The sequence below is a fragment of the Neophocaena asiaeorientalis genome, unplaced genomic scaffold, assembly GCF_003031525.2.
Source record: "Neophocaena asiaeorientalis asiaeorientalis breed wild unplaced genomic scaffold, Neophocaena_asiaeorientalis_V1.1 scaffold307, whole genome shotgun sequence".
Lineage (NCBI taxonomy): Eukaryota > Metazoa > Chordata > Mammalia > Artiodactyla > Phocoenidae > Neophocaena > Neophocaena asiaeorientalis.
Window position 1 is genome coordinate 1,871,376 of NW_020171817.1, and position 25,624 is coordinate 1,896,999.

Here is a 25,624-nt window from a genome sequence, read left to right on the forward strand (position 1 = left end):
AAGGACAAAGCATCACTTCTGTGGTCTTCCCCTGAAAAATGCACAACCTGAATCTAATCCTGAGGACACTTTGGACAGTTCAAACTGAAGCCCATTCTATGATACGACTCCCGTGTACTTTCAAAGAATGTCAAGGTCAAGAAACACAAACAAAGGCTGAGAAATTGTTCCGGATTAAGGGAAACCAAAGAGATGAAACAACGAAACACAGTATTTGAAATCATACTGGACCCTGGACCCAGAATAAAATAGCAATAAAGGAAGTTATTGGGAAGGCTGACAAATTTGAAAATGGGCTACGGATTAGATGTTGACTCAACGTGAAATTTCATGACATTATTAACTGTATTGTGGCTACGTAAGAAAAGGCTCTTCTTAGAAAATACCTGGTTAATGCATTTAGGAGGGAAGGGCATACGTGTGCTACTTGATCTCAAACGTTTGGAGGGGGTATATATATATATACATATACATACATAAACACTATGTATGTACTCAATCCTCATTACGTATGTCATAAAAGATACAATATGTACATATTCGATCCTCATTATTCACAGATTCCATATCTGCCAATTTGCCTACTCCCTAAAATGTATTTGTGCCGCAAAATCAATACTTGGGCATTTTCTTTCTTTCTTTTTTTAACATCTTTACTGGAGTGTAATTGCTTTACAATGAATGGTGTGTTAGTTTCTGCTGTGTAACACAGTGAATCAGCTATACACATACATACATCCCCATATGCCCTCACGGTCATTTGCAGACATGAGCAAAGTGCAAAAACACGAGTTCCCCGATGCTCACATTCTCACCTGAGGCTGAATCAGGCAACCCGCTGCCTTCGTATTTCTGATCATACTGTAAATAAGTGTCCTTTTCGATGTCTACTTAGTGCCACGCTCTTCTTATTTCTGTGCTTTTTGTGGGTGGTTTTGCACGTGCACTTGGTATGCTCCCTGTTCGAATACAAATGCTGCTGTCGAAGGGTCCCTGGAAAAAGTCTGTCAGCCTTCACTCTGTAGCAGGCTGACCATTCCTCCTATTTCACCCTGATTTTAGTCAGCAAATACCTGTAGTCACAGATGACAGAGTTCAGCCGAAAGCGTTCTGCTTCCCTTACGTCAGCCACCAGACGTCCCTGAAGGCTGCAGCGACCCCACACCGCCCAGTGTCACAGAGAGAGCCAGCCCCGGGCGGCCGAGACGAGAGGGGGCAAAGCTGCACGGAAGGGCCTCCCAGGCCCAGAGGCAGAGAGAAAACAGGGCCTCCACGGGACAGGCTGGAAAGGGCCCTGATTTAGCCCTGTGTGGAGAAGGCACCCAAGCTGTGCTCAGTGCTTGCTGAATACACAGTGTTTAGTGCGAACACTACAGTGGAGGAGGGCAGGGAGGATGTGGGGACAGGAGGACGGAGCAGGTGTGATGCACAGGGAGGAGAAGCACAGGCTCCGGGCTCAGCAGGGCAGGCTCTGAAGGCGCAGCACCCCCGGACCGGCTCCGAGACTCAGCTTCCACACCTCCATTGCAACAGGGGTATCGGAGAACAGCACCTATGCCGCGAGGCTGCGATCACGTGAAATCACACACACGCGCGAGGGCACCAGAGAGGAGGGCCGGCTGAAGCACACTGTGTGGCCCCTGGTGAGAGCTCAGTAAAATCTGGCCACTGTTTCCAGCGAGAGAAATGGGGGGGCAGGGCCTTCCTAGGAGGAGCACTGGAGCGGAGGCATGGCTGGAACCCCAGTGAGGACGGGGACCCCATCTTGGGCACAAGCTCAATGATGAGTGCAGAGTCTGGGTCCCAATAGACTCGACAAGGAGTGTGCAATCAATGAACAAATAAATAAGGGACTTCAGAGAACAGAAGTCCCGTGTGACTTAATTAAGAGGGCATGAGAGAGGCAGGGGCGGCAGACAGGACAGGAAGGGATGGTCAGTGAACAGAAAGCTGGACATCACGCTAAGGAGCTCCCAGTCCGCTCTGGAAGCAGCGGGGAGCTACTGGGATCATGAAAACGAGACAGTAACATCGTGATACGGGCATGATGGCTGGAAACGGCAGAACCAGAGCTGGGGGACCACTTCGGCGGCTTTTACAACAGCGTCGGCTAGACGGTCTCAAGGGCAAGGCACGTGAGAATTACCAGGAGCACAGGAAGAAGAGATTTCTGGGTCCCATCCCCACAGGTCCCGACTGGGGAGGCCTGGGATGGATGGAGGGATGCTGAGAAGAATCAGAGGAGGAGAAGAGGGCAGATGAGGGATTCGCGCCGATGGCCTTGGCTTTTCCCAGTGATAAAATGGGGTCATTTGTCAAAGGCTGGAGCGGGGTTGGCTGTGGCACAGACCCAGAATCCCGACAAGGGAGCACATGTCTGAGGAGGGCCACTCAGCTCAGCCCTGCTATTTTTAGGCATATTCGGGTGTGGGAGCCTGAGGGCTTGTGACTTAAAGTCATCTCTGAAAATGCCGGGCTCAGGGCATCCCGACCACAGTCTCCCGGAGCCTCCTGTCCACCGTCTGCTGCTGTGACAGCCATGGTTCTCCACGTGCTTCTGCGAGACCTGTTTCTACAGGACCCGGCAATCTTTTCCATTAAATTATCTATTATTATTTAATAGCTAGGTAAGCATCTAAGTCATTTTGAAATGAAGGTTTTAGGCCCATATGTCACAAACGAGGCATGAATTAAGTCAGGCCAAAACGAAACGGACCTGTGTCTCTATGGCTGCTGGCCCATCACGCAGGGTCCCACCCATTCCTGCAGCCCCTCCTCTGATTACAATAAACGGATTGGTCAGTAAGTCATGCTTGGGGCTCCACCTCAATTTACGTACCAATGGCTGCATATTTGCCTTTAATAGACGTGGCTGTGAGAACCTAAGTATAATAAGTGAACAACCATTGAAGTGTCAAGTTACATCTTCGTGAGAAATCTGAAAATGAAACAGCCAGTGAATCTGTTTGTTTCTTCTATACTAGGAACTAAAGCTAATCATAGGATGGGAGGATAAATGTGAATTATTTCAGAGTGGCACGGTAACGGAGGTGCTTCTTTCACAGAGAAACACGTAGAAACCGGCGTGATCTCTGGTGTGCAGCTGGAAATGCACAGCGGCCAGGCCAGTGCAGACGCTCTGCCTGATTCCAGGGGCCTGTCAATCATCCTTCTTGTTCTAGGTCTAGAATCTGCTAAACAATCAGGCGCTCTCTTTGCAATCGCACTGAGGCTCCACACCCAGAGACATGGCTTTCTTTGAGGTTGAATCAACCGATTAACGAGGTGTGTTTTCCATTCTCTGTTTTTCTTTGAAAAGGTTAAATGGCACAGTGCAATTTCCTGTGAAGCAGGTGTGCAGCTAACAAGGTGATAATTGGGAAACTGAGTGAAAAGGAAAAACCCTATAAAACTAGAAATCTGCGGTATCTGGGAAGAGGGCAACTGAATTACCTCTAGAAGATGCAAAAGTTATGGTAATACAATGCTAAAGATGCAAATTGAAGTCCATAAGAGTGAAAAAAGGAGGCATTATACGGTTTTTATCATTCCCCCAGGATGCAGCGGGCACACCATAATATTCAAGATTGTTGAAGCTTTAAACAAATAGTGCAAAAGCCAACCTGCGATATCCTCTTCTCTTCTCATTTCCTCACATTTTCCACAAAATAAACACGTTAGGAAGATCTTCCAAATATTCAAATATGGATAGCATTTACTAGAACATTGGATTTCAATTTTTTTTTCCTTCCACTATTCGGTCTTGGTCAAGAAAACAATATTTTCTGCTTAAGATACAGAAATGTTTGGGAAGAAGAGATCTCCAAAACCTTCCAACAGCTGTGATTTCCTCTCTTTCTCTCTCTCTCTCTCTCTCTCTCTCTCTCTCTCTCTCTCTCTCTCGTTTCTCTCTCGTTTGTAGTAATGTGATGTTAGCCTTCATTGATGACCTGCATTTATATGTAACCATCCTCAAGCAAGGTCCAAGAGCCTGAAGTATCTTACGCGTGACATCAGCAGTGCCCCCCGCTGAGCGGACACGCAGAAGGACTGTGCGTCTGGCCCTGTGGTCCCTCTTCCTTCCCTGCCCCCTCGTTAATGTGGACCTCTGGTCTGGAGGAAGCTTCATCCAGACCTGATTTGTTAGCCCTTGCACGCTGTCTTCGTTCTAGCAATTCACTGGCACCAACGCTGGGTTCACTCACCAGCCGCATCTCTCGGAAGCGACGCCCACTCCGCCCTGCCCTGGGCCATCCACCCCCCTACCCCACCCCGCTGGAGCTCAGCCCTGACTCGTCCTGCACAATAAACACCCCTGCTCCAGTTTCTCATTTCCGCCTGGGCCTGAGAGGCCACCTGGACCCAGCCTCGCCTGCCGCCATACCCTCCACTGAGGCCCTGGCTGTACCAATTAAAGCGAACGAGACAGTGGCAAAGGCGACACCGACGAAAAGCAGAGCTTGCAAAGGCGACATCAACGGAGTATGAGCTCAGATGCTTCCACCCAGGTAAATTCTCCAGATCTGTAGTTTTCTCCCGTTTCCCAACCACCCAGCCCCAAAGCCAGAAACCTGGGGATCACTTTCTTTCTCGCTTATCTTGACCTAAGGTGTGTAAACACCCAGGTGGCCCAGGTCAGCACGAGTTTGCTTGTGTAGCTGCAGCGCAGTGATGAACAGACCCCTTCAACCCTCGAAGGGAGCGGATCTCAACTTAGATGACAAACCATATGGTCACTGCATCCCTGCTCCCAGGACCCAGGGCCCTTCAGTTCCATCTCCTAAAATGTCTCGAGCCCAAACCCGACTGTCTCGTCTCTCCACTGCCGCCCTCTTCGATCTCGCATCATTTCTTTCCAGTCCTAGGCAAGGCCTGGAGTGGACTCCTGGACTTGTGGTCCCCACCCGCCCTTCATATCTTCAGAAGTGGGATAATCTAAAATGGAAACCTGATGGTGATGACATTTGGTATCTTGCTAATTGCCTTTGAGAGAAAATTCAAACCCCAGCCTTCACATCCTCAGCATGCCCTCGCCCACATTTCCCCTCAATCTCAGCGGAAGCACCGACGGGCTGGGTCGTGCCTCCAGGCCTCCACTCGGCCCAGGCTCACCTTCATCAGAGCCCTTCGCTGTGTTCCTGTCCCCCCACCAGCACATGCGCCACGAGGGTGGGGAGCTGCGCTCTCTGCATCCCCAGCGTCAGGCACAGTGCCTGGCACGAGAGCAGATGCTCAAAAGGTTTTGGAATGAATAATTGATAAGGTTCTCGTGTTTGGGAAAATCCTGTCACATTTCGTTCACATCAACTAGGGTCTCAATGAACAGCAGGTAAACAATTCCCTTTGTGGATTTCATGCAGCCTGGGAGGGATCATTTCCCCTCGCTATGCTGACAACCTAACTTGGATCAGAACCACATATGAAAAGAGTGACAGAGAGAGAGAAAATGTCACAAAGAAAAAGACAGCGAGAGACAGAGACAGAGAGATGGAAGGAGAGAGACAGACGCAAGATGGAAGCAAGAGGGAAAGGCAGAGGGAAAGGCTGACGTCAGCACAAACACGCATCAGCCAGGAGAGGCTCTGCAATAGCCACAACCTTGACAGACGGCCAGCAGCTGTGTCACCGCAGGGGGGGAACCACTCTCCTTCTATACCTGCAGCAAGGAGCAAGGAGGAAGGGTGGCCACAATGGGCTACTTAATACATAAGTCATTTCCAGAGGAAATGATTTTAAAAGACAAAGGTCTGGTTCTCCTTCCCTAAGGCTGTACTACCACCTGCTTTTTGCTCTTCTTGGTCTTAGAATCCAAATTCAGTTTTGAGGTATTTCAACTACCTGGCAGGACTTCTCTGAGGGATAAGGGCCCAGGAACAGTCATAATCTCTTCCATGAACAAGTATTTTTCAACTTGCAAAATTAAGTCTAAACGAATGCCGGGAGTAGCAGTGCTGTCTGAGGTGGGTGGAGGAGATAAGGAGATCCCATTCACTTTCATGCATCACGGACTGTGGACTGATCTTGAGAGTGACCGAGGGGACTTATGTCACCAGTGCAGAGACTTAGTGACCTGGCGCTCAGGAGAGCGGTCCAAGGCAAACAAGCTAGTGACTACCTGATAGGTCTAAGGCCCAAGGCTTCTGAATCCCAGATCAATTCTTTCCCAACACCCACTCAAAAATGATGCTGGGTACTGATATGACCAATCTGTCTAAATTATATGCATAGTTTGCAAAGCCTGCTACAATCAACTGCTTCTTCCATCTACTATCTGAACCTTAGGAACCTTAACATATAAGACCTAAAGTGAGAGCACAGGCTACACTCAAAACATAGATGTATCCAGAAAAATACCAGAGAGATAACAAAGAATGGACCAAGAAAACCATATGCAAATAAGACCAGTGACCTTGTAGCCAGTAATGGCCTCAATGTGTTATATAAAGAGTTTTCAACCACGATGCTTGACAATTGTGATCTGTAATGCCAGTAATTTGTTGCTAGCACGACAATGGCCAAATCTGCAAATGATTTACTTTTTAGAATATATAAAAACAAGAACAACAAAAACCAAACGGCCTGATTAAAAAATGAGCAAAAGACTTGAATAGACATTTCTCCAAAGACGATACACAAATGGTCAATAAGCACATGAAAAAATGTTCAACATCACAAATCATTAGGGAAATGCAAATCAAAACCACAATGAGATAGATACAACTTCACACCCACTAGGATGACTACTATATTAAAAAAGAGAGAAAATAATAACTTTTGGCAAGGATGCACAGAAACTGGAACCCTTGTGCTCTGTTGGTGGGAATGTAAACATGGTGTAGCTATGGTGGGAAGCAGTATGACGGTTCATCAAGAGTTAAAAACAGAATTACTGTATGATCCAGCAATGCCACTTCTGGGGAAAAGAATTCCCAAAAGAACTGGAAGCAGGGCCTTGAAGAGATATTTTTATCCCTATGTTCACAGCAGCATTATTTCACAATAGCCAAAAAAGCTGGGAGCAACTCAAGCATCCATCAACAGATGAATGGACAAACAAAATGTGTCACAAAAAGATGCAAGTAGATGAGGTCCCCACAGTGGTCAATTCAGAGAGAAAGAAAATGAAGTGGTGTGTTCCAGGGCCTCTGGGGTAGGGGGCTGGGGAGCAATTATTTAGTGGGTGCAGAGTTTCAGTCTGGGATGATGAAAACGTTCTGGAGATGGAGGGTGGTGATGGCTGCACAGTGAGCAGAGTGGTCACGATTTTTAAAAACGGGGACGAAAATGAAGATGTATTCAAGATGAGCTTGCAAAGCCAGGATTTCGAAACACTGAAAGAATATAATACGCAGAAACACAACTAAATCAACAACCACAATACGAACTCGCTTTAGATAAAATTAACATCATAAAATAGTTAAAGAGTTTGAAATAAGCATAGTGAAGATATTCAGAAAGTTAAATGTAGTAACAACCATTTTAAAAAGCAAGGAATTAGGAAACAAAACCAGACAGAAATGAAACAAGAAGGTGGAGAAGAAAAGGCACTAATTACAGATGTTAGAAGTGAAAAGTAATAGTTAAGTTCAAAAAAATTCGGAGAAAATTATGGAATTGGTAGAAACTACTGTGAAATTCACCAGCACAGGAGGACAAAGAAATCAAAACTGTCCAAGAATAGTTAAGATATATGGCTGATAACTAAGAAGCTTTTCAGGAGACGCAGAAAAGGGGGAGGGAGGGGATAGAGGGGAACCACTCCTCAATAACAACGCAGACTCTCCTGGAGTGGAAGGTACCTTTGGGCACCAAGGGGGATAAATAAAGATAAATCCACGCCAAGTCGCTTCCTCGTGGGACTTCCCCGGTGGTCCAGTGGTTAAGAATCCTCCTTCCAATGCAGGGGACGCGGGTTCGATCCCTGGTTGGGGAACTAGATCCCATATGCCATGGGGCAACTAAGCCTGTGAGCTGCAACTACTGAGCACACGGGCCACAACTAGAGAGCCCACGTGCCGCAAACTAGAGAGCCCACAAGCTCTGGAGCCCACGCACCACAACTACAGAGCTCATGCACTGCAACTACTGAGCCTGAGTGCCACAACTAGAGGAGTCTGCGCACTGCAACAAGGAGCCCAGACGCCACAGCGCAGGATCCTGAGTACTGCAGTGAAGATCCTACGTGCCGCAACTAAGACCCGACGCAGCCAAAAATCAATCAATCAATCTATATAAAAAAAATATTTTTTTTAAAAAGGAAAACTTCCTATGAATGGGGGGATTATTAAAAGATGTACTTTAAAAAAAAAAAAAGGACACATCTTTGTAAAATGGGAGAACATCAAATGTAAAGAGAAAGCCTTAAACACTAGCCAAGAGAAAAGGCATTATTATCTACAGAGAAGTAACACTTTGGTTCACATGAGACTTCTCAAGAACAAAGGCCGGAAGGAATGTCTTCAAAGCCCTACAGGAGAATGACTGCCCTTCTGGAATTCTAGACTCCCTGACATTATCACCCACAAATGAGGCAACGTGAAGACATTTTCACATACACAGAGACCACAAGAATTTACCACTTGTAATGGCTCACAGGAAAAATAGTCAAAGAATATATGTCATTAAAAAGAAAAATAAACTCTAAGAGGAGGCTCTGTATGGAAAAAAAATAAGGTGAACACAAAATTTGATAAAATGTTAGCAAATGTGCTCAACTATTGACTAATTTTTAAAGATTTTTTTTGAATGTCAGGATAATAAGAGAATATTACAATTTCATGCCAACACGTTTGAAAGTTAGATGAAATGGACAAGTTCCTAGAAAAAAATACAATTTAACAAAGTGACACAAAATCAAACAATCTGAAGAGCCTAATAGCAACTAAGAAATTTAATCTGTGGCTTCAAATTTCCCACAAAGAAAACTCCAGGCCCAGACTACTTCACTGGTAAATACGGTCAAACACGCAAGAAAGAAATAACATCAATCCTCAAAATCCAGAGAACAGAAAAATAGCTCCGAATTAGTTTTATGAGGATATTACAAATCTTAGCATCAAAACCCGATAAGGACAGAAGAAAGAGAAAATTCCAGGCCTATCTCACCCCTGAACACAGATTTTTAAATCCTAAACAAATCTTTACAAATCAGATCCAGAAATGTATAAAAAAGATAATATATCCCAACCAAGTTGTGTTTATTTCAGGAACAGATGATTGTTTTAACATCCAAAAAGCAATCACTATATGTCACTACATCAACAGAACAAAGCCAAAAAATCATGAGATCACCTCAAAATATACGAAAGGGTTTGATAAATTTTAAGAGTCATTTATGATAAAAACTCTTAGCAAACTAGAAATAGAAGGAAACATCCCTAATTTGATAAAAGGCTTTACAAAAAACCTACAGCAACCACTTTAAATAAATACTTATTCCAAAACTCTCAAGCTCAGACATTTAATTAGGTTTAATTTTGTATTACCATACATAGTTCATTTAGTTCAATCTCCCCAATTCAATTTACTCCAATAAGAATCAAAGAATCATTCATGGTAAGATGACTTTTTCAAAGTCAGTAGCTGATAAATTGCCTTTTCCACTTAGATCTGCAAACCCCCTGGAATTCACTGTTGAATAATTAGGAGTCTGGGGTCAAGTTTCACTTTTTCCATATGGATACTCAATTGTCCGTACTTCGTTTGCACAGAAGTCTCCTCCTCCAGCCCGTTCCATAGTGCAGGCCCTGCCATGAGCCCAGAAATAATGCTGAGGTGTGTTTCTGGGCTCCCGCCTTCTCCGGGCCTCTGTGTCCATCTTGCATCAGCTCCACACTCTCACAATTACTGTAGCTTTTAAAAAAAGACTCGACGTCAAAGTGAGCAAATCCTTCAACTTGGTTGTTTGGCTATTTCTGGCTCTCTGCATTTCCACATAAATTTTGGAATATGCCCATCAAATTCCTCATTAAATCTCTCTGAATTTTTAATTAATTTTAAATTTAATTTTTAGTTTTATATTGGAGTATAGTTGATTTGCAATGTTGTGTTAGTTTCAGGTGAAAGCCACAGCAAAGGATTTCTTTTTTTCTAGCTACTGTGGCCGTTTAATGCATTACATTTTGAAGCAATCCTACAAATTGTTTTTGGAGATATGCAAATGCGGTAATAACATGAGGATGGTCAACATCAAACTGAAGGCAGTGGTCACCCCTGGGGAGGAAAGAGGAAGGGGGCGTCCATCAGGGCGGCACAGGTGTGTCAACTGCATTTCGAATGCTTTTCTTCTTTATAAGAATCTGTGGTAAATCCCAGCAAATTTGCTGGGTGGAGGGTACACTGTTCTACGTTATTAGCAAATCAAATCAGTAAATGTGTGTTTGTATATTTAGAAGATTTCATCATTTTAAAAATGAATAAAGATAAATATACAATAGCTACTTGGTTCCCAACCAGCAATTAACTGGGAGTTCAAACTCTGCCGAATGGGCTCTACAAGGGTCATCTATTTATAATCCACTGTCCTTGGTCGTGAATTACAGTCTATAATTGTTATTTATAAATCTCACAGGGAGGCCCTTGAGAAAATAAATTCTTCCCTCAAATGGAAAGAAAACAGTTGATTCATTACTCAGCCAAGTGACAGAATAATTAAGCTATCCACCATATAAATCACTGCCTACGTTAACCATTCTTCATTTTCAAGACCACAAGATTATACATATGAAATGCCAACCGAAATGCAGTTTGAAAAGCAGTGTGATAATGTAATCACACAGTAACTCTCACTTTTCTGTCTAAACACAGGCTGACTTTAAGTTTCAGATGAACCCAAATGCTCCTCTCATCCTTTGAGTAAAGGAGCAGAGCACACTCCCAGTTGAAACAGTGAAGAGTTTTGCTTTTCCTTTCGTACAGGATGAGGCAAATTAGAGATACAGAACCAGCACACTTGCCCTTCTTGACTAATAACTTAGTAAAAGGGAAATTGTTTTCATTTTATTCGGTCCCCAGAATATCAATAAAAGCCTTAAATGTTTCGCTCGAATGGGCTCTGATCAAGGCTTGCTATTCCTCCTTTGATAGCTCTGAGGGTCTCATTCCCAGGCTGAGTCACCCTGAGGTTAGCCTTCCAGGCTTCTTTCCTTTGGCCAATGTAGTTATAGCTCAGGTGGATGTGCCCTGGTGACCCTGATTTCTATACTCAATTTCAAACAGAGAAGAAGGTATCCCATAGCCGCATCCTGTCCACACATCCCATCCAGCTGTCCTATGAAAACAGGCACAGCCGGGTGCATGCAAAGGGAGTACTTTACATTTGACCAGGGAATCAAAGCATTAAACTGAAGGAAGCAAACTCTAAGGGGTGATTCCAAACCACAGGCAGCAGAGGGTAAACGTTCAAGGCTGGAAGAGCTTTTCCAGCAGCCCCACCACCGCATTTCACAGGCGACTGTCTCTTCATAACAACGGCTGCCGCAGTAAGACATGGCGCTGCCTGTACGGTCTGCTTGTCCACATCTGGCACGGTTAAGCCTTATCCTAAGAGCTCAGGATAAGTACAGCAGGCTAAGTTCACAGACCATTCCAACTCCCTCGAAGAGGAGATGTGACAAAAGTCTGCGGAGGACTTCTGGGAAACTTCTTCACGCTTAAAAAGGAAACAAGGGTGTTTCTTTTTCTGCCTCTGGGCCCCGTCGTATGAGGTGATGGTTAATGCTCCTGCCACCGTCGTTCAAGCCTGAGGGGAGAACACTCAAGGACCCAGAGCATCATCCAGGGCTTCCTGCTCTTGTGCCTCTCATTTAAGCCATTTCAGTTGGGCCTTCCTTGGTTGAAGCCAAAAGCATCCCTACCGCTGTCCTGTAACTGGTACCTCCCAATACCCACACCCGGGAAAAGCCCACTGACCTCCCGGCCACTGCTTGTTTGACGTTGTTCTTTCTCCCTGCGGCAATCCCCCCCTTCATACTTCTATTTGTCTCTGGTCTCTATTCTCATGATCTCCTTTTAAAACTATGACTCCCCCCACCCAGCTTTATGGAGGTATAACTGACAAGTCAAAGCTATACATCTTAAGGTGACAGTCTGACATACATGTACATACATTATGAAGTTATTACTAAGACTATAAGTTTTAACTTATGATCCATCAATTATTAGCATTTGGTTTAAATGATCCTGTACAGCATAAACTTATCCCTCTGGTTGCGAAGACAGAGAGGCCAGACTTTTTCCTAAAATACATGGCACATGGTTTGTCAGACTGGATAGATGATTAGCAAGATTAAAGATTTAATGTGTTGTCAATAAATAGGAAGTTCTTTCACATTTCCATCAGGTTAATGGGCAAGAAGCTGTAATACGGATGTTGAACGTATGCACCGTCTTCCAGTCTACGCTACAAGAAGACGCTGAGGCCCTCACTCTTAGTTTTCTAAAGAAGTGTATTAAACAAGAAAGAAATTCATGGTAGTGATTCTCTAAATATGTAAATGTATCACAAGACCCCCTGCTTTCACAAAAATAAAAAGCAGTCATAAATCCACAGGTCTCTGATGACAGAGGCCCCAATACAAACACGGGGCCACATTCCGTAGGACTCAGTAGACTGTGGGTCGGTGAAATGTCCTCGCATCATAAGGCTGGCAAAGCAAGCTGAAGATGGAAACCGCGGGCACCAAGGACCAGGAATCACGAGGACAGTGGCCGCCGCGCTCACAGTGGCTGTGGTGGTGGTGACAACAGGAATAACGCTTAACGTGGATGAAATGCTCACTGGGTGACAGGGTCTGCTCTGAATGCTTTACATAAAAGCACCAGGGTGGTTCCCACGGCAAACGGGTCCGTTCTCCTGCTCACTGCTTCTCTCCGCACCTGACTATCAACGATGACTACAGGGCATGTATAAAAGGTCCTACGGCTGGTCATCTCCCCTGCTTCTTCCTCTACCTCTTCCTATTACTTTCTTCTGGGATAAAGATCCTTCTTCCAGCAAAAGAAAAATATTTACATGCTTTTTTTTGGTGAGATGGAAAAAATGCACAGGGAAATAGTGAACAAAACTGAGATCCATTAATTTAACTACGACACAACGAAGCTGATGGGATTCTCCCAGCTGGATTTATTTGGGAATAGAATGAGGAAACACTGCATAATCCTGCACTAAGTCTCTACCAGACAACATTTATGACAATGACAGCAAAACCAGATCTAGGAACTATTCCAAGCCCTGGAGATTAGCAAATAATCACAGGCTCAAGTCCTAATACAATTCTGGAGAGACATGGAAGGATTCAGAAATTAGCTAGCAAAATAGGATTTAAAAAAAAAAGAAGAAGAAAATTTTGACCTCCACGTGCACTGGTCAGCGTCAGCAAAATTCTACATTCACTTACGTGTAGCCCATCATTGTACTTCATATTATTTGATAATTATCTCTTGACAAATCTGTCTCCTCCTCTAGATTGGAAACAGCCTGAAGTCAGGAACTGTCCATTTCATCTTACTGACTCCAGGACAGTGCCCCGGTTTAGGCAACAACAGTTTACCAGCTCAATACTAGGAGCTCCCTGGAGTCAGCTTTAGATAAAATCCTAGCTCGGTCCCTTACTAGCAGCGTTATTATGGTTGAGTTCCCTGGTGGTTCCAAGCCTCAGTTTCATCATCTGTAAAATGGGTTAATAGAACCCCCACTGGACTCTGAAGAATGAAAGCTATAATATAGGGAAACTAGTTCAGTAGCTTGTACACAGCACTCAACAAATGGCAAGTATGATAAGGCACTAAACATATTAATGCCCAGACTACGGTGCACTGACCGTGACTGCAGGAAGACACAAAATAAGGGAAAATGGCCAGCCGTGGCCGTAAGAAACTCCCAGCCCTCGTATAGCAGAGCACTTGCCATTGATGCCTGGTACCCCAGGGACAGCAAGGACTAACTCTGACAGTTTCCCAGGAGTCTGTCCACGACTGACCTTGGAGCCCACGGGGCTGACTGGAGACCCTCTCACAGTCAGTGCCCGGATTACATCAGCCTAACTCTGTGCCTTCAGTCTCAGCCGCACCATCTTCTTATAATCATGTTAAATGTTCTTCTTAAGCCAGGCCAACAACATGAACCGACAAAAGGAGCCCCTTATTCCCCTCATATGTAGAACCACGACTACTCCACACAAATAGTTAAAAATCGCTAACACTTTCATACTATCTGTATTACTTACACCTAACAACAAAATCGCTCTATTCTATCTGAAGCAGGCAGTTTGCCATGATGGAAATGGAATAGATAAAGGTGCATGTGATGGGCTGAATAACGACCCCCAGAGATGTCCACATCCCAATCCCTGGAACCCGTGAATATGTTGCCTTACGCTCAAAAAGAACTTTACAGGTACGATTATGAAAAGATCTTGATATGTGGAGATTATCTTGTCACAAGGGCCCTTGTAAGAAGAGACAAAAATTCAGAGAGGAGGCAACGTGACCACACAGGGAAGGAAAGGAAAGAACGTAAAGCGATACAGAGCCAGGAGCCGGGAATGAGGTCGGGCCCAGAAGCTGACAAATGCAGGAGGTGGGGTCTCCCCTGGAGCCTCCAGACAGGGCCAGCCCTGCTGACACCTGAGGCTGAGCCCTGTCAGATCAATTCTGAAGTTCTGACCTCCAGGACTGTAAAATAATAAAGACATATTGTTTGAAGCTGCTGGGTTTGTGGTAAGTTGTTACATTAGCAATAGGAAACTAACAGAATATAATCAATAGATAATAATTATAAGTGAATAATTAGGAAATAGCTCTCTGTGATCTATAATTTACAAAGCATTTTACAGACATCTACTTTTTCAGCAATCAAATCCTAACTACCCTACCAGAAGTTATTAAGTTCATTACACAAAGGTAACCATATAAATTATACAACAGTGCAGAGAGGCACACACCGATTTTCTACTTTGAAGGCAGGAAAGTTTTTTTAATGACATTTAATACAAGAGACCCATTTGTCTACTCCTGGATCCTCTGTGTCTCCTAAGAGAAGACAGTTGTGAGCCCACTTAAAACTTGACTTCAACCACTAGCTTGTGGTCACAACTGTGTCACTCATCTGTGCTTGCCCCACCGTGGTGCTGAGCCCAATGCTCCATTCAGTGCTGGTTGGTGTTCCATCAATGTTGGCCGATTTAATAAACGACTGAATAAATGAAAGACTGAATGAGAAAAACTTAGAGCCTTAGCCAGGTTCTGCTTTTGATCATTTAGATGGCGTTTTCTTCCAAATTAACCAAGAAGGACCTGGTGCTAGAATAAAAAGAAGCAGCCTGGCAAAAAGTAAAAAAAAAAATTTAAGTTAAAAAAAAGTAAAAAGTTTAAAAATAGGTTTTTGTTTTTTTTCTAAAAAAAGGCCAACAAAAATGAAACCAGACCATCAAATAAATGATAGAAGGTTCTACTTTTAGTTAGGCTATAAAAGTCACAAAAAACCATCGGTCCCACTGTAAGCATGAGAAAACAATAAATTTAGAAATCTTTTGTCATAAAAGATACCGAAAGATGTGGATGCAAGTCTGAACGAACAGAATTCCAGACAGAGACGAGCCCTAGATTCCAGAGCTTCCACCGCTGGGCACGAGTAGGCGGAAGGCAGCTTTGGTTGGTAAAGAAACTCTGCTGGGATGAGGAGGGATGAGCCACGTGTTGCCCAGCCAGGCCTGGCTCTTGGTAGATTGGAAAATGCAGAGACAGCCAGCCCTCACTGCAGCCCAGTCTCCCTCCTGGTCTTTTTGCTCAGCAAGCATCGGTGCTGGAGGAAGCTGGCAGCTGGGTGGAAAGCAGAGAGAGATCACATAACCTCACATGCAGACCCCAACCTCTACCCCTCAGCCAGGTCTCACCGCTGAGAGGAGAGGAGACGTGAAATTCAGTTCGACTGCTCCTTACGACAAAGGGATCCGGCTCATCACCTTCGCCGCCTGACCAGGGAAAGGGTAGGGCTTCCCGAGGAAAAGCACTGTCCACCATTTAAAAAGTAGGACGAGTGAAGAAGCAGGAAAAATGTGACCCATAGCTAAGAAGAAAGAGAAGATTAAAAGGAGAACAACAGAACTAAAGGGTTGGAAGTAACAGACAAGGACTTAAAAATCACTACTACGAATATGCTAAAGAATTTAAGGGAAAATGTACAAAATGGGTGAAAAGATGGAGAATTTCATCAGAGTCATAAAAACTCTAAAAAGGAAGCAAGTAGAAACTGTAGAACTGATGAATACAATATCTGGAACGATTAACTCATTGGAGGGGCTTAATGGTTAACTGGACACAACAGAGAAGATGCGTAAACCCAAAGCTAAGACAAGAAAAACTATCCAACGTGAAGCACAGAGTGAAAAAATAAGAAAAGTCAAACCCCGGGCATCAGAGTTCTATGGCACACGTGCAAATGGCCTGATATACATGCAGTTACCACCTGAAAAGCAGAGGAAGAAAGGAGGAGAATTGCTGGAAGAGATACCAAATGAGAATTTTCAAAGAGGGTTGAAAATCACTAATTTAAGACAGCGAAACCCCGAGCAAGATAACAGACAGAAAAGTCATACACAGGTCAACCTGCTAAAAACCAGAGTGAAAAGATAGAGGCAATGAAATGACATGTTTAAAGAGCTAAGAGGAAAAAAAAAGAAAAAAAAACCACGCACAAACATTGGCAACCTAGACATCTATATTCATGGAAAATAGTCCTAAAAAATAAAGGTGAAACAAAGGCATTTCCAAACAAAAGCTGGGAAAATTCATGCTGCACTACAAGAAATGGTAAACAAAGTTCTTCAGACTTGAAGAAAATGAACGCAGAGAAAAATCATGATAGGCAGAAAGCAATGGTGATCAGTGAGGCAAATATCAAGGAAAATATAAAATAATATAGTTTTCAATTTCTTTAAAGGACAATCGGCTATTTGAAGCAAATAGAGCAACGTATTATGGGATTATAATACACAGAGAAATAAAATATGACAATAATAATACAAAAAAAGCCAGAGTAAATAGAATTACACTATTGTAAGGTTGTTAAATGTTTCATGAAGTTGTAATAGTTACTCATGGTAAAGTGTGATGAATTAATTATACGTATTGTAATCTAGAATAACCACTTAAAAATAATACAAAAAATGGTGAAACTAAATAGCAATAGGGTAATAAAATATAATACAAAAGCCATCCGAAACGCACCCACAAAACCTCAATTTCCAAATAAAGAACAGAAAGAGAAAATGAGTAAGAACTAAGATAATAAAATTAAACCCAAGAACATCCCATGTAATTATGTTAAGTGTAAGATATATTCAACACTCCAATTAAATATGGGTTTACAAAAAGACCCAACTGTTTACAAGAGACACGTTTTTAATATAAAGACAGAAAGTGAAAATAAAATCACGAAAAAAATATACATTGCAAACACTAACCACAGGAAAGCCAATGTGTCTAGATTAGCATCAAAAAAAGCTGAACTGTGAAAGTATCATCAGTGATGAAGATGGATATTTCATGATAAAATAGCCATTAATAAAGCCCAAAATTTGTTCTCTGCTTAGACTAACAGGCTTGATAAATCCTCTTTTTTCAGCATACAATTTCAGGAGGTGTATGATCTCCTGTGTGTTTATGAATCTCTATTTAACACCTCTTTTCAAAGTCACACTATCTTTAAATACAATGATTTTATTTTCAGGCACGTAACCCCCTCAATTATCATCTACTTGATTCTTTCATGTCAGTTACCTGGAACTTCACCTTCTGGTTGATGTCCTGCACACAGAACTGCTTCAGGAAGCGCTCATCCTCACTCCAGAAGAGGCGGATGTCGGGGATGTCGTAGAGGACCATGGCCAGCCGCTCCAGCCCAAGGCCAAAGGCCCAACCGATCTGATCTTCAGCACCAGCTACAAAGAAGAAAGAAGACAAGACAACAGGTTAAAAAGCACAAGGGCAATACTCCAATATAAAATAAGAAGTTAAAAAAAAAAGAAGAGCACGAGGGTCCACAGGTCCATCCCACTCCTGACACCCAGATAAGGCCGTGGTGAGTGCCGACCAGAAGGGTGCTGGTGGGGGGAGGGGCCGCGGAGACACCCAAGGGGACCCCGATCTCACAGTTTTCGTGCTCCCCACATCCCTCACTCCCCTCCCCGAGGCACTCTGGAGTCGACCTTCTCTAATACTGTCTTTCATTTCTGCTTAAATCCCAGGCTGGCTAAGCCCTGGTTCCTGCCTCTGAGATACTTTCCTGTAATCTGCGCCCACCCTTTTCCAACATTCAGCCTCTATGTTCAGGTTACAGAGAGGAGAGAAAACACAGGCTCTGTCCCCAGGTGGCTTATGAGATGGGCAGGTTTGTTCAAAACATGCCACAGTGGACCGCTGATATTCAGGAAGTGTGTGTCCAGCCTCCAAGAACCCTCAGTTTACTAGAACACACTCTGACTCTTAGTAAAAGCTGCCCTAGTAACACACAAGGAGCAAGCCCGCCAAGGTGACATGCACACGTGGCACCAGCCCCTCCGAGGGTGAGCGTGTAGTTCAGACCTATGGCAACACATGAAGTCTCGGGTTCATTCACGTGAAGCAGAGTGAGATGGAAGACACAAACTGCTGTGCGAAGGGGGCAAGGGAGCAACGCCCAGCACAGGGAAAAGCTCACGAGACAGCGTCATTTCGACTGGACTGAGGGGCGAGCAGGACGCTGGGGGCGCTGAGCTGGCTCAGGACGCCCACCCCCACGCACACGCCCTGCGAGGGGACCCCTTAGGGACTGCTCCCCAATCCCTAGGGTTTCACTGCTGGGATTAGGTTACTTTATGCAAGTCCATCTTAGCAAACTCCAGAGAGTCTCCTGCTGGCTTAGGAGAGCTGAGCTGACGTGAAGAGAGGAGGCCCAGGTGTGGCCAGACCTGGAGGGAGGCCTCTGGGAGCTGAGGGAGGCCCTGGCGGCAGCAAGAAGATGGGAAGCTCACTCCCGCGATCGTGAGGAAATGGATTCTCCTGACAGCCCGAATGAGGGAAGACAGGACCCTGAGCTCCAGAGGAGAACGTGGCCTGGTGACACCCTGATTTCAACCTGTCGAGACCCTGGGCGGGGGACCAGGCCCTCTGCACCAGACTGCTGACGCACGGCGGTCGTGACGTAACAAGTGAGTGCTGCTTTAGCCACTAAGTATGAGGTTATCTGTTACCCAACAAGAAAAACTAATGCTGCTCCAAATGCAGAGAAAGATGCAGGCAAGTTCCAGACTGAAGGAACGTCCTCACCGGCCGGGCAAGCTTCAGGCAGGAGAGACACGGCAGAGAGGACCTACCTCTGGCCAGGGGCTGGCACCACTGTCACTTATAAATGGAACCACGAGGATAAACTACAACAACGGAAGCCACGAAGAAGTGTGAGCCTCACTGGATGATCTGTTTAAAAGATGAATGGATAAAAATATTCAAAATGAGATCTCAAAAGGAAAAGGTACAGAGAGAGAATGTGGCAGGAGGGGGGAGGGAAGACACGCAGGAAGAAAAGCACATGGCTGGGCAAGTGCGGAGCCACCCGTGTCCTGAGTAAGACGACCTCTCATGCGAGGCAGGGGGGAGGGGGGCTTAGCACAGACAGCGGGGCCGCGAGGGAGGGAGCACAGCCCCTGACCCTTGGCCGGCTGCCTAGAAGAGCAGCTAAGGGTGAGGCACCCTTTTTCGAGTAAGTCATACTGATGCCTGAAAACCACGGAGAAGGCTGCAATGAAAAATGTAAAACTTAATACAAGTGTGATACACTGCTTTTGTGTCCTAAAAGAGTAACTTTCTCTTTAAGCGACAATGCCCAGGCCTGGTGGTGTGGTTCCACACGCCGGCGACGGCTGGTCACACTATTTATTCTGGTAACAATTTGCAAAATACAGCAGCACATACAAAGATCCATAACAACGCTCAAACTCTTTATCCTTATGATTCCATTAGGAATTTATCCTAAGGAAATAATTCAACAGAAGAAAAAAGATAAATGAAGGAAGATATTCAAAGCTGTATAACTTATTACAGCAAGAACATGAAAACAACCTAAATGCCCCAAATTAGGGAAGGCCTTGAAGTTATAGTACAGTTTAGTGTAGTCATTAAAAATCATAATTATACAAATAAATGTTGATCAAGTGACAGACTATAAGAAATTATGAAAAATGTCTATGATCAAATGAGTATGTACTATGCCACTACTATTTAATACAGGGGCACATGAGGGTTGTAACGTAAAAAAATAAAAACAAAATCCGATAAGTAAAAGACGGTAACAGCGCATTTTTATCTTGCGTTTATCTTAAGTAAGCTTTTCATTTGCTTAAGGATCGTTTTTTTTCCTTTTCTGTGAATGTCTTCATATTATATTTTTCACCCATTTGAAAAATGAGATTGCTGCTCTTTTTCTTGCCTACTTCTAGGGGCTCTGTGTTATTCTTGTTTTGCTTTAGGAAAGTTTCAGAAGATGAGGAAGAAAGGGAGGGTAACGGATAGAAGGAGCAAAAGCTAAGACACTAAAAATTGCTGGATGTGAAATAAACTCAAATACCCTGAATCTACTGCTCTTTCAATTATAGATACTGGGCTCTAGATGGTTGGTTTTATCTAAAAATTTCATAATAAAATCTAAAAGAGTTAATAATTAAGGAAAAAGTCTAACTCACAAAGCAACATTAATATTCCACCTCTCTTTATTATTTTTTTATTTGAAAAGATGTTTCAGAAACATGTTTTAAAGTTGTTTGAAAACTAGTACCGTTATGGGATGTCATGGTTATGAAAGGAAAGCAGCAGCTGTCTGTTTCGGGGGAGGAGGGGGGGTCAGGGAGAACTGCGCAAGTGGAGGAAGACGGGGGGACTTTATACCATGTGCCTTTTCTATCAAGTGTGAGGAGAAATATTCCAGATAAAAATTTTCATGGCTAGATAAAACACAGTAGTTTCTCTTCTGTTTATTTTTGAGAAGTTATAAGAACAAAGCACTCCTCCCCTGACACAGTGGTGCCAGACTTTCAAGAAAATCATGTGACTAGCGAACATGGATTACAAGCTGAACCGACCTCTTTATTTCTATGAGAGCCAATACATTTCCAAGCCTGGAAAATCAGTGTCATTATCCGTGGGGTTTCAGAAAACGACCACAAGCTCCTGCATATCCTCCCCTTGAATCCCAGTGGGCTGTGACTGCTTCAACCCACAGGGTGTGAGGGAAGTGATGCTACGTGACTTCCAAGGTTACGTTAGAAAAAGCCACCCAGCTAGTGCCTGGTGGCTTGGAATGCCCGCTCTCCAGACACTCCCTCCCAGGAATCTCCCTGCAGAACACCCTCTCTTAGAACCCAGCCGCCGAGCTCTGAGCAGCAGTCACACGCAGAGGCCACGCGAGGCGCTCCAATGGACAGTCCCAGGTGAACCCTGTCATCCTAGCCTCGCAGCAGGCAGGTGAGTGAGGCAGATTCAGGAGGATTCCATGTGCAGCATGAACAGAGAAAAACAAAAAACTATAACAGAACATTAACAAATGGAACCCAGCAATACGCAAAAGGACATTGTATCACGGCTGGATTTATCCCAGGAATGCAACGTTAGCTCAGCATATGAGAACCAATCAGTGTAATTCATTTAATAAGCTGCCTAAAAAAGAAAACGTGATCATCTCAATAGATGCAGAAAAAGCAACTGGCAAAATTCAACATCCATTCATTATAAAAACTCTCAGCCAATGAGGAACACAGGGGACTTCTTCAATCTAATAAAAGACACAATTAAAAAAACAACAGCTAATAGTATACTCAATGGTGAAAGGCTGGTTGCTTTGCCCTCAGGGTCGGGTTGAAAAGAAGGAGGTCTACTCTTGCTATTTCTATTTCTGTCTGAGTTCCCAGCTAGTGGGAAACAAAGGTAAAGAAGAAATAAAAACAGCTTAATAGATTGGAAAGGAAAGAGTAACACTGTCTTTATCTGTAGATGGCATGATTGTTTACATAAAAATTCCTCGGGAACGCATCTGACAGGAAACAAATACATGAATCTAGGAAGATCACAAATATACAATAATCCATGGTGTGTGTGACTCGGGGCCTCAGTCCCACGTGGCTGCCAGTAAGGACAGGCCTGAGAGGACGCCAGGCTCAGGCCAGCAAGGGGCCATCCCATCAGCACCTGAAATCCCAACCAGCTTGTGTGTCGAAGCTCAAGGACTAGACCTCCACGAGGAGCAGGGAACAGCTGGCCTCCAGCTTCCTGCCACTGCCCACAAGCCTTGATTCTCACAATCATTCTTACTGAAAAGCCTGCTTGTGACAATCTATTACCAGGAAGGGCTGTAAGAAAGGGCGTCTATTCGCTGAGCTGTACCAGATTCTGTTTTGGAAACACTTTGCTTTGGTCCCATCTAGATCTGCTGCTTCTGAACTGCACCCCCTGCACTGAGCTACCGGCCTATTATATTCGTAAGGTGCCAGGAACTCCTTGTCAAGAATGCCGGCCACTAGGTCACTCAGTCTTCCTGCGAGTCTTCATGAAATAAGCTGGTCTCAGATCTAAGAAAATGGGAACAGGAAAAGCTTCCTTCTCGTGAACAACTGGATTGTTTTCAGTTTAAGGATATCGCGACTTACGTAACTGATCCTAATCTACTCCTCACTTTGGCCCCGCGGACGCTTAGAGCCATCCTTCCAAGGTCACCTCTACAACGGTACGTTTCTCTGTGTGACTCTTGTCCCAGTTTTATTTTCTTAACCTTATATCCTCTTTGTCCTGATTATCTGAACTACTTATTTTATCCTCTTGCACATACTTTTATACGGCACTTCCACTTCTTTACGGAAGAAAGAGAGCCATAAATAACTAGATACTTAAAGGTATTGTCATCCCAGACAGGTCTAATTTTCAGGTCTTTGGCAATCCTCAGCTGTAATTTGTCGCAGGGTGCTCCTGGGCTGACAGGGTTTTAAGGCAGTAGTTTTTTCTACATTCCAGTACTGGAGGGTTCCAGTAAACTAGACTCTGGAGCATAAAACTGACTGCAAAGAAGCACCTCAGTCAAACAGAATATTCCAGAGGGAAGGCACTCAGGTTTGCCCTCCTCCTTCTCCCCTTATTTTTAAAATTTCCCATCTCTTGACTCTTATCTCACATTATTTTGGTTTTATATGTAGGCTGACCTTCTCAGAAAGATTTTCAGCCACTAATCCCCTTACTCTGCTCTGTTTTCTTCAGAGAATATCACCTCTTAGACCCCACAACTTTTCATATTTATTTTGTTTACTGCTTACTGTCAGACTCTGCCGGTAGCATCTGATCCACGGGCTCAGGACCTGGGCTGGTTTCCATCTCTGACACATCTGGAGGGGCTGGACCAGTGTCCAGCATGTACAAGGGCTCAGGCATTGTGAGGAAATGAGTGAATGGCAGGAAGGCAAGGTTTTGAGATTTTTCCACTTTTTAGTTTATTGGCTGCATTTACATGGGTTGTATTAGGAAAATGAAGTTTTCAACACAGGCAGTGACTTTCTTTAATCTTTTATCTGTCAGAGAGCGTATATATCATGAGGTGACATGAGAGATACCATTTCGGAAAAGACATCTCAGAAAGGAGAGAATTGGAACATAAAAGAAAGGAATGACGGGAAAACTGAATGTTCTGTCCCCTCACCCTGCCTCCGTCACTGTCACCGAGCTTCTTTCACGCGGGGCGGCAGCTCCCGGGGCCTAGGATCTGAGCTGCTTCTGCTCCAAGCTTCCTTCCTTCCAGCTTATTTTCTTCCCCAGTGACCGAACCCTGCACCCTGAGGTTCCCTCTCATGGACTGTTTTGTTGCAAAGCCAAAGGTCAAATTAAAATTTTAAACTATTATATACTGGGACAAATTTTTTATTATATTAAGTACTTCCCTGTTAATAGGGGCTGATTTCCAGGAATTCTTTGGCTCAATGAACTGACACTTTCCCAAAATAACTGTGAAAAGAAGCACTGAAACAACCTAGCAATTAACGTTCATATTTTATAGAACTTAACCAATTACAAAGCACTTCACCTATATTACCTTGATTTTGATCCTCACAATGACCCTATGGGGGATGTCAGACTGGTATTATTAGCGATGTTTCAAAAGTAAATACCATTCAAGCAAGATCACACAGACACTGGGACTCAAACCTATGTTGTTGTTGTCTTTTTCACTTCAAGTATATATCCAGTGAATGTTCCCCCAGATTCATGTTCAAACATTAACTTAGAGAGGAGGCTCTGTTCAAAGCATTTCAAAACACCAGAAAGTTCCATTTACGTCTGTGTACTTTCTGCTTTGTTATTGCCAGTTTCCTGATGGACTTTGTCGTTATTCCATGAAAGCTAGTAAAATGATTTGCATACACAGCTGTTTAAATGTATCAGTAGGCTTTTCTGAAGGTGGGGTTTCACGTCTCCAAGCGTGCCTTTCACCCTGCCCCTGACCAATACACACACAGAGCTGCAGAGGGAGCTTGGGGCCAGCGTTTAGCAGCGGTGTCGGACAAATGCCTCTGCTTCCCTTGACCGTTAGTTACAACGACAGCCACTCAGGGACAAAAGGCCCGCAGTATCCCAGCACGATACTGCACAGCCACAGGCAGGCCTAGAGAGGCCAGCGCAGCTGCATGAATTCTGATTTCTTCTCTTCCCACCGTGGACTCAGTACTTGATCCCCTGCTTTCCAGCTACAGTCCTTGAACTGTTTGCTCGGAGACTTGTCACTGGACGACTGGCTTTCTGAGCTGCGCCCTGAGCTCAAGCTCCCACCTGGAACTTCTCCAGTTGTATATATCCTTGGTACCACAGGCTTCTGTCAATAAGTCCTTCACACGATCCAGGGCGGACGTCTTTGAAAAGAACCTTTCCATGGAACGGAACAGACTGTGATCGGATTCTACAAGCCTTGAAAACCGTGGTCCTTCCTACGGTCTGAGCTGGGCTGCATCCTAATCAACATTCTCTAATAAAACCTTTAAGGCCCATCTTAAAACACTCCCTTTGGAACATACATTCCCCTTTCCTTTCTGGGTCCTAGACTTCGGTTCTCTTAATAAAGGAGACAGCAATTTCTGGTGCATATACTAATCAACGGTACATGAGACAATCCCCAGTGGTCTTATCCAGTCAGAATTCTCCTTATAATGTCTCCAGTTTCCCTTAGGGATCTATGTCCTAAAAATCTGTACCCTTCCAACAAGGGAGAAAAATAAAAGCAAACATATGGAGGCAGAAACATGAAATGGAGTTGAGGTGACCAAGTTGACAATAGTACAGGGTAATTCAGAACCTTCTGAAAATGTAGAGGCAACGGTCATGCCTTGCTTAGCACTTACTAAGAGTTAAAAACTAAACATATTGACTTGGGACTTCCCTGGTGGTCCAGTGGCTAAGACTCCGCGCTCCCAATGGAGGGGGCCCGGGTTCGATCCCTGGTCCTGGGCTGACAGGGAACTAGATCCCACATGCTGCAACTAAGGGTCCGCGTGCCGCAACTAATTAAATAAATATTAAAAAATAAATAAATATATTGATTTGAGTGTAATCAACCGAGAACTCATCT

General features: G+C 44.2%; 1 protein-coding gene across 1 annotated transcript in view; it reads right to left on the reverse strand.

Annotated features, from left to right (window-relative positions):
- Positions 1 to 25,624, reverse strand: part of FARS2 (phenylalanyl-tRNA synthetase 2, mitochondrial) — a 354,930-nt gene that overhangs the window by 146,260 nt on the left and 183,046 nt on the right. Inside the window, exon 5 of the mRNA XM_024738907.1 lies at positions 17,779 to 17,939. Within this exon, the coding sequence (XP_024594675.1) occupies positions 17,779 to 17,939 (161 nt within the window). The remainder of the gene's footprint in view (positions 1 to 17,778; positions 17,940 to 25,624) is intronic.